A 10000-nucleotide genomic window follows, 5' to 3' on the forward strand; every position below is an offset into this window, starting at 1 on the left:
GAGCCCAGCGACTTCAAGGGAAGGTTCACTAAGATCAAGTCCAGATCCAGGAAGAAAACCCAGATCATCAGAGGTAGGTTCCGTTCATAGCTTCCGGAAATTAATGCCCGTACTGATATCGTCCAAAAACCAGTCTTGATAGAAAACCAGAGTAGGTTCTGATCCAACAAAGATTCAGTCTTGCTTGAACTAAGGTTCTGGAAGGCACTGTATCCTGTTGGAAAGGTCGCGGTTCAGATAGGCAAATATTTAATTTTTTTCAGGTTGGGCAGGCTTTTGCAGGGATCTATATCACACTATCTGCTGTTGATCTACTGGATCTACTCCAGAATATCATTGTTCTATAACAGGTTTTGTTCTACACTCTTAGAAAAAAAAAGATGCTGTCTAGAACCTAAAAGGGTTCTTTGGCTGTCCCCATAGGAGAACACTTTGAAGAACCTATTTTGGTTCCAGGTGGAACCCTTTCGGGTTCCATGTAGAACCCTTTGTAAGGGTTTTACCTGGAACCTTAAATGGTTCTATCTGAAACCAAAAAGGGTTCTCCTATGGGGACAACCGATTAACCCTTTTGGAACCCATTTTTTCGAAGAGTGTACGAGGTCTCCTCCAGAATAATTGTTTGTTGTTCTAGAATGAACCTGTAGATTGTGTCTGGACGTCTCAGGCTGTGTCTGTCTCTTATATTCTCTCTCCTTCTGACTTATGGGTAACGAGCTATTCCTTCCTTTGTTGTGGTTTTGTAAACCCTTTGATATGTGAGATAGGCTTCCAGACAAGTGGACAGCACTTAAATAAGCCAACTAACACCTTGTTTAGCTGTAACACATTTGGACTGGACGCTATACCTAGTACCTAGCACCTATAGACTAGACGCTATACCTAGTACCTAGCACTTATAGACTAGACGCTATACCTAGTACCTAGCACCTATAGACTAGACGCTATACCTAGTACCTAGCACCTATAGACTAGACGCTATACCTAGTACCTAGCACTTATAGACTAGACGCTATACCTAGTACCTAGCACCTATAGACTAGACGCTATACCTAGTACCTAGCACTTATAGACTAGATGCTATACCTAGTACCTAGCACCTATAGACTAGATGCTATACCTAGTACCTAGCACTTATAGACTAGACGCTATACCTAGTACCTAGCACCTATAGACTAGACGCTATACCTAGTACCTAGCACCTATAGACTAGACGCTATACCTAGTACCTAGCACCTATAGACTAGACGCTATACCTAGTACCTAGCACCTATAGACTAGACGCTATACCTAGTACCTATAGACTAGACGCTATACCTAGTACCTAGCACCTATAGACTAGATGCTATACATAGTACCTAGTACCTATAGACTAGACGCTATACCTAGTACCTATAGACTAGACGCTATACATAGTACCTATAGACTAGACGCTATACCTAGCACCTATAGACTAGACGCTATACATAGTACCTAGTACCTATAGACTAGACGCTATACCTAGTACCTATAGACTAGACATAATACCTAGTACCTAGCACCTATAGACTAGACGCTATACCTAGTACCTAGCACCTATAGACTAGACGCTATACCTAGTACCTATAGACTAGACGCTATACCTAGTACCTAGCACCTATAGACTAGATGCTATACATAGTACCTAGTACCTATAGACTAGACGCTATACCTAGTACCTATAGACTAGACGCTATACCTAGCACCTATAGACTAGACGCTATACCTAGTACCTAGTACCTATAGACTAGACGCTATACCTAGTACCTAGTACCTACAAACTAGACGCTATACCTAGTACCTAGTACCTATAGACTAGACGCTATACCTAGTACCTAGTACCTATAGACTAGACGCTATACCTAGTACCTAGTACCTACAGACTAGACGCTATACATAGTACCTAGTACCTATAGACTAGACGCTATACCTAGTACCTATAGACTAGACATAATACCTAGTACCTATAGACTAGACGCTATACCTAGTACCTATAGACTAGACGCTGTATCTCACCTAGATGAAGTAAGGAGCAGTTTTCCTGATTGATAGGATCTGATTCTGGATCTGATCTGGATCTGATCTGGATCTGAGTCTGGATCTGATCTGGATCTGAGTCTGGATCTGAGTCTGGATCTGAGTCTGGATCTGATCTGGATCTGATCTAGATCTGATCTGGATCTGATTCCGAATCTGATCTGGATCTGAGTAGCCTATAGGTCTGTCTTGAACAATATATGTCATGTCTTTGAGACTAACCTGGATGAACGAAGGTGTTAAACGAACACACAAAGTGAATGCAGCTTATTCAGAAAGGCTATTTACCCAAAAGACACAACAGCTAATTAAACAAGATGACAGTAACTGACCTGCTATTTGTTATCTTAGGTCATCTTACAGTGTGTCTTTAACCGTGTGTTGTCTCAACAATTCTACAGAGTATTTCCCCAACGCCTGGTGGTGTGTAACCTGTTTGTCAAACCCGTTTATAATCCAGCAGTTGTAGACATGTGACATCGTCCTCTGAGGATGAGTAAGATGAGGCAATGACTTCTGTGACGTAGGTTGTATATAGTGGCAATGTTGAGGAAATGACTGTTTGTATGAGGCGAGTTTTGGTCAAGTAGAGGGGAAGACAGTCTTTATTAGCGCAATTCAGCTTATTTACGTTGTAAGTGAAATGCCTGTTCAAAATAATCAAGGTAGAGATGAAGCTACATATAGAAAGCGGTAGGATGAGAGATGAATCAGGAAGGAGAGAGAGGAGAACCTAAAGGGGTATAATGAGAGATGAATCAGGAAGGAGAGAGAGGAGAACCTAAAGGGGTATAATGAGAGATGAATCAGGAAGGAGAGAGAGGAGAACCTAAAGGGGTATAATGAGAGATGAATCAGGAAGGAGAGAGGAGAACCTAAAGGGGTATAATGAGAGATGAATCAGGAAGGAGAGAGAGGAGAACCTAAAGGGGTATAATGAGAGATGAATCAGGAAGGAGAGAGGAGAACCTAAAGGGGTATAATGAGAGATGAATCAGGAAGGAGAGAGAGGAGAAAGCTATAAGCTGAATTCTAAACTAAAGTGAGGATGAGTAATTCTCCTGCATAAACATGCCTTCATTCTAAAAAGCCCCTGATCTGAGCGTGTATTTGTGTGTATGTGTGTTTGTCTCCAGTGAAATGACAGAGCATTAATGTTTGGAGACTGACTGTTGGAATAAAAACACCACAAAGGCCTGTGTGAACTTTCACCCACGCTCTCATAAAATTAATCTAATTCATTCTGGTGTGTGTGTGTGTGTGTCTGTGAATTAACAAATGACATTTTATTTTTGTGTCAAATTGCCAGTCTGGTAACCCCTCACTTACGGGTTCAATTGACACATAATTCAGTAATAATTATTCCGGTGTTCTGTGCAGTGAGAACCACATAAAGAATGGAACAGAAATCAGTACATGATAGTTCATAATGCTATTAAAGCAATAATACTAACCATAGAGAAGTCAAACAAATACAACATTTAATGAAAACAATTAAAGATATATAAACAAAGAAACGTGAAACAGAAGAAACAATAATAATAACCATGACTACATAATACCAGGGTATATCTGGTGGTCTGTCTCCATAATACCAGGGTATATCTGGTGGTCTGTCTCCTCATGACTACATAATACCCGGGTATATCTGGTGGTCTGTCTCCATAATACCAGGGTATATCTGGTGATCTGTCTCCATAATACCAGGGTATATCTGGTGGTCTGTCTCCATAATACCAGGGTATATCTGGTGGTCTGTCTCCATAATACCAGGGTATATCTGGTGGTCTGTCTCCTCATGACTACATAATACCAGGGTATATCTGGTGGTCTGTCTCCTCATGACTACATAATACCAGGGTATATCTGGTGGTCTGTCTCCTCAGCTACATACTACCAGGGTATATCTGGTCGTCTGTCTCCTCAGCTACATAATACCAGGGTATATCTGGGGTTCTGTCTCCTCATGACTACATAATACCAGGGTATATCTGGTGGTCTTTCTCCTCATGACTACATAATACCAGGGTATATCTGGTGGTCTGTCTCCTCATGACTACATAATACCAGGGTATATCTGGTGGTCTGTCTCCATAATACCAGGGTATATCTGGTGGTCTGTCTCCATAATACCAGGGTATATCTGGTGGTCTGTCTCTATAATACCAGGCTATATCTGGTGGTCTGTCTCCATAATACCAGGGTATATCTGGTGGTCTGTCTCCATAATACCAGGGTATATCTGATGGTCTGTCTCCTCATGACTACATAATACCAGGGTATATCTGGTGGTCTGTCTCCTCATGACTACATAATACCAGGGTATATCTGATGGTCTGTCTCCTCATGACTACATAATGCCAGGGTATATCTGGTGGTCTGTCTCCTCATGACTACATAATACCAGGGTATATCTGGTGGTCTGTCTCCTCATGACTACATAATACCAGGGTATATCTGGTGGTCTGTCTCCTCATGACTACATAATACCAGGTTTTATCTGATGGTCTGTCTCCTCATGACTACATAATACCAGGGTATATCTGGTGGTCTGTCTCCTCAGCTACATAATACCCGGGTATATCTGGTGGTCTGTCTCCTCATGACTACATAATACCAGGGAATATCTGGTGGTCTGTCTCCTCATGACTACATAATACCAGGATATATCTGGTCGTCTGTCTCCATAATACCAGGGTATATCTGGTGGTCTGTCTCCCATAGTCTCACCATACATGACTTCAGTCTCACCTCACAGGGTTCCCAGCCCGTCCAACATTCTATTCCATAGTCTCACCATACATGCCTTCCGTCTCACCTCACAGTGTTCCCAGCCTGTGTCCTCAGTTCTTTCCAGTATCGGTGTCGACTTGTGTTCACCGACAAAATATCGTTCTGCTTCTGTTATGGACATGTTCATTTTTGACCTCTTAATGCCCCACATTCCTGCCGAATAGTCCAGAGGTCTGATACAGTTTGGAATACATGACAAAACCAATATCTTTGAGTGGTTTGTTTTTCCTATCACTCCCCCAAAAGAACTCTACTTGCTGAGTCGAGCAGATGTGGCCGTATAGAAAGGTCATATGTTCATCGAAATAAAGACCCTAAATATTTCCAATTGCTAATAAACCCCAGAATGTCTTCATCAAAACAAGATGGAAAACAAATGCTCTTCGTATCTGGTTTCCTCAAAGTCATTATCTGTGTTTTTGTTCCTGTTTATCATGAGTCTCTAAAACTTTGACATGATGTTTTGATTGGACATAAGAACATGTTCTGCAGATGCCGTTCGGCCATCGCTCATCCATATATTTATACGTACATATTCTTATTCATTCCTTTACTCTTGTGTGTATTAGGTAGTTGTTGAGAAATTGTTAGGTTACTTGTTAGATATTACTGCACGTTCGGAACTAGAAGCACAAGCATTTCGCTACACATTAACATCTGCTAACCATGTGTATGTGACCACTAACATTTGATTTGTTCAGTTTCAACCATCAAATAATATGATCATTATATAAGAGAATACTTAGCATTTCATCATCATATTTTACTCCCAATATTTAACTGTTCATTTTTTTTGGACAAATCATTAATAAACAAAGCAAATGGAATCTGTGATAAGACGTCTCCTTGTTTTACACCCGAGTGTGTGGGAAATCAATCTGTACCATATACACGCACACAGGCAGTTGGTGCTTTGTCAAGGGATTGCGTGGTAACATTTCCCGTCAACCCCTGCCTTTAACAAACGACAGCCCAAAAGATCTCTATTTACAAAATCAACAGTTTCCTGGAAATCAACGAAACGTGCGAAAGTAGACTTCTCTTCCTGTCATCTATTTCTGATTATTGTTCAGACGGAGAAGATAAGATCTATACGGGCTCTGGATTTACCAAAACCATTTTGTTCTTCCACAAGAATGTTTTGATCCTCCTAAAAGGTCATTAGCCTAATGTTGAGGATGGATGAATATCATTTATAGACCTAGTAAACTTCTGATTCTGCAGTTCAGTGGCACTCTGGTCATTTTTTTAAAGATTTGGGAATGGGATTCACTATAGACTTATACCAAATCGATGGTAGTATACTCCACTCAAAATAAATTAGGAGAAAATCATGTAGAACTTCAATTAATTTAGGGGATTTTTAGACTTCATTAGGCAGTTCATCAATGCCAAATGAGTCCTTCACCTTCTTAACTTCTGCAATGGACAGTTCAACAAATGTTCTCTTTCCTGACTTCCGTCTGGCCACTCTACCATAAAGGCCTGATTGGTGGAGTGCTGCAGAGATCGTTGTTCTTCTGGAAGGTTCTCCCATCTCCACAGAGGACATTTAGAGCTCTGTCAGAAGTGACCATTGGGTTTTTGGTCACCTCCCTGACGAAAGCTCCCTGACTATTGCTCAGTTTGGCCGGGCGGCCAGATCTAGGAAGAGTCTTGGTGGTTCTAAACTTCTTCCATTTAAGAATGATGGAGGCCACTGTGTTCTTCAATGCTGCAGACATTTTTTGGTATCCTTCCCCAGATATGTGCCTTGACACAATCCTATCTTGGAGCTCTACGGGCAATTCCTTCAATGTCTTGGCTTAGTTTTTGCTCTGACATGCACTGCCAACTTTGTGACCTTATATAGACAGGTCCTTTCCAAATAATTTCCAATCAATTGAATTTACCACAGGTGGACTCCAATCAAGTTGTAGAAACATCTCAAAGATGATTAACGGAAACAGGATGCACCTGAGCTCAATTTTGAGTTTCATTTCAAAGGGTCTGAATAATTACGTAAATAAGGTATTTCAGTTTTTTTTTAACTTATGAATTTGCAGAAATTTCTAAAAACCTGTATTCGCTTTGTCATCATGGGGTATTGTGTGTCCATTTTAGAATAAGTCTGTAACGTAACAACATTTTGAAAAAGTCAAGGGGTCCGAATACTTTCATAGTCCACCACAGCTTTTCCTTTGGCAGAATGGATGTAAAGAGATCGCTTAAGGGGATATCCTTCCATTGATGATACACGTTCCATTGATGATACACGTTCCATTGATGATACACGTTCCATTGATGATACACGTTCCATTGATGATACACGTTCCATTGATGATACACGTTCCATTGATGATACACGTTCCATTGATGATACACGTTCCATTGATGATACACATTCCATTGATGATACACATTCCATTGATGATACACGTTCCATTGATGATACACGTTCCACTGATGATACACATTCCATTGATGATACACGTTCCATTGATGATACACATTCCATTGATGATACACGTTCCATTGATGATACACATTCCATTGATGATACACGTTCCATTGATGATACACGTTCCACTGATGATACACATTCCATTGATGATACACGTTCCACTGATGATACACATTCCATTGATACACATTTTAGAGTCCCGAATTCTAATAGCATTTCCCCATGTTGATTAACAAAGCCATCAATATCATCAATATCATTTATATAGTCATCTAACCTCCCAATTCCACTGTTAAGATCCCCACATATGTAAATAGCATCTGCTTCTGTTAAAAGGTGTTACTTGACTTAACAAATGACTATAGAAGGAGGATGCATTTCTACCCAATGTGGACTGTTCAGGTGTCAAATAGCATGAAAACACAATAAACAATAATCTGACTCCCTATGTTCAAAACGCAAACAAATAATTCCTTCTACGGCTTTAACAATGATTTCAATTTTATATGCTTTCATCATATCAGACCTTACACTTACCCCCAGTCCTCCAGAGCCCCTAGGGGTTTCAAATGAGTGTTTCTGTTGTGTCCATACCGTACACACCCTTCAATGTCAATAGCTTCTTGTCTGACAAAAATGTGTTTCCTTCATAGAGATAATGTCTGGGTTTAAGGGTTGTAGTATTAATATTAGTAACTTATTGTTCAAGGTTGTCCATCCGTTATTCCATGTTGAAATGTAATCCTGGAGGAGATGGGAAGCCCCTCAGGCTGTAGTAGGTCTGTCCACCCCGTGTCCTTGTCCATGTCCTTGTCCTTGTCCTTGTCCATGTCCTTGTCCTTGTCCTTGTCCATGTCCTTGTCCATGTCCATGTCCTTGTCCTTGTCCTTGTCCTTGTCCATGTCCTTGTCCTTGTCCATGTCCTTGTCCTTGTCCATGTCCTTGTCCATGTCCTTGTCCTTGTCCATGTCCTTGTCCATGTCCTTGTCCTTGTCCATGTCCTTGTCCATGTCCTTGTCCATGTCCTTGTCCTTGTCCATGTCCATGTCCTTGTCCTTGTCCATGTCCTTGTCCTTGTCCTTGTCCATGTCCTTGTCCATGTCCTTGTCCATGTCCTTGTCCTTGTCCATGTCCTTGTCCATGTCCATGTCCTTGTCCTTGTCCATGTCCATGTCCTTGTCCTTGTCCATGTCCTTGTCCTTGTCCATGTCCTTGTCCATGTCCATGTCCATGTCCTTGTCCACGCTGGTCTCGTTTCATGACCCGTCCGCTTCCCGTGACAAAATAGTCCTTTCCCCCTGGGATTTTCCTCAGCAGCGTTCAGTTCTATAAGGCGATTGGAAGGAAGACTTGGTCATAATCAGGCTTTTGTTTCTTCCGTAACAGAACCACTGTGTAACTCTGTGTTGTTGTTTTTGTCGCACTGCTTTGCTTTATCTTGGCCAGGTCGCAGTTGTAAATGAGAACTTGTTCTCAACTGGCCTACCTGGTTTTAAATAAAGGTGTTCTCAACTGGCCTACCTGGTTTTAAATAAAGGTGTTCTCAACTGGCCTACCTGGTTTTAAATACAGGTGTTCTCAACTGGCCTACCTGGTTTTAAATAAAGGTGTTCTCAACTGGCTTACCTGGTTTTAAATAAAGGTGTTCTCAACTGGCCTACCTGGTTTTAAATAAAGGTGTTCTCAACTGGCCTACCTGGTTTTAAATAAAGGTGTTCTCAACTGGCCTACCTGGTTTTAAATAAAGGTGTTCTCAACTGGCCTACCTGGTTTTAAATAAAGGTGAAATATTTTTTTTTTTTTTAACTTTCTCCTCCACTTTACCTCTCTCCTTCATACTCTCAACTGTTTCTCAGCCAAGGCCTACTGATATCAGCTGGTTCACTTTGGAGATTAGGTCCTTGTTTTCATTGGCTGGCAGTCCTGCCACTGTGATAGCCACATCTGGGTCTAACTGTTTGGAATCTGTTCTCCCAGATTCCAGGGATTCCACACAGGTTTTCAGACGTCCAACATCAAGGGCTATGTGGCTGCCTGTTATTATTCTCCAGTTGAGTCAGCATAGCTGTGTGATTATCTTGGACAGCTTTCTCCAAAGATGCCCCTATGCTGTCACCTTAACTATTTATCATTTTGTCGATAGACAACTTCATTTCGTCCATTAAAAAAAAAAAAAAAAAAAAAAAATGTGTACCTAGGCTCCTTATCTCTGTCATGAGATTAGCTGTTGGCACTTTCTTTCTTTGATAAATTTGGCTCCATATTTTTCTGACCACTGCGTAGGTTTCTACAGGAATCCATATGTTTTAGCGGTTAGCTGTTTCTGTTATTGCCGTTCAAGGTAGCTAGCCAGCTAAGTCTATAGCTAGGCTAGCTAGCCAGCTAAGTCTATAGCTAACCAGCTAACTCGCCAAGCGCTTCCCAACAGGCCTGTCAGTTGACTGTCTTTCACCCTCACGGGATTCAGACTTCAGCTGTCTCCATTTACGGGCCGATGTTTGACAGAGTTTGGTCCCGGAAAGATGGTAGTGGGGTAGTGGGGTAGTAGGGTAGTGGGGTAGTAGGGTAGTGGGGCAGTAGGGTAGTGGGGCAGTGGGGTAGTGGGGTAGTAGGGTAGTGGGGCAGTGGGGCAGTGGGGTAGTGGGGTAGTAGGGTAGTAGGGTAGTGGGGTAAAAGGTAGTAGGGTAGTGGGGTAGTGGGGTTGTGGGG

General features: G+C 41.6%; 1 protein-coding gene across 1 annotated transcript in view; it reads left to right on the forward strand.

Annotated features, from left to right (window-relative positions):
* Nucleotides 1-10000, forward strand: part of LOC118379798 (protein furry homolog) — a 189981-nt gene that overhangs the window by 1442 nt on the left and 178539 nt on the right. Inside the window, 1 exon segment of the mRNA XM_052521747.1 lies at nt 1-73. This exon segment is cut by the window's left edge and continues 1442 nt beyond it. Within this exon segment, the coding sequence (XP_052377707.1) occupies nt 1-73 (73 nt within the window).

This window comes from Oncorhynchus keta, chromosome 6, assembly GCF_023373465.1.
Source record: "Oncorhynchus keta strain PuntledgeMale-10-30-2019 chromosome 6, Oket_V2, whole genome shotgun sequence".
Lineage (NCBI taxonomy): Eukaryota > Metazoa > Chordata > Actinopteri > Salmoniformes > Salmonidae > Oncorhynchus > Oncorhynchus keta.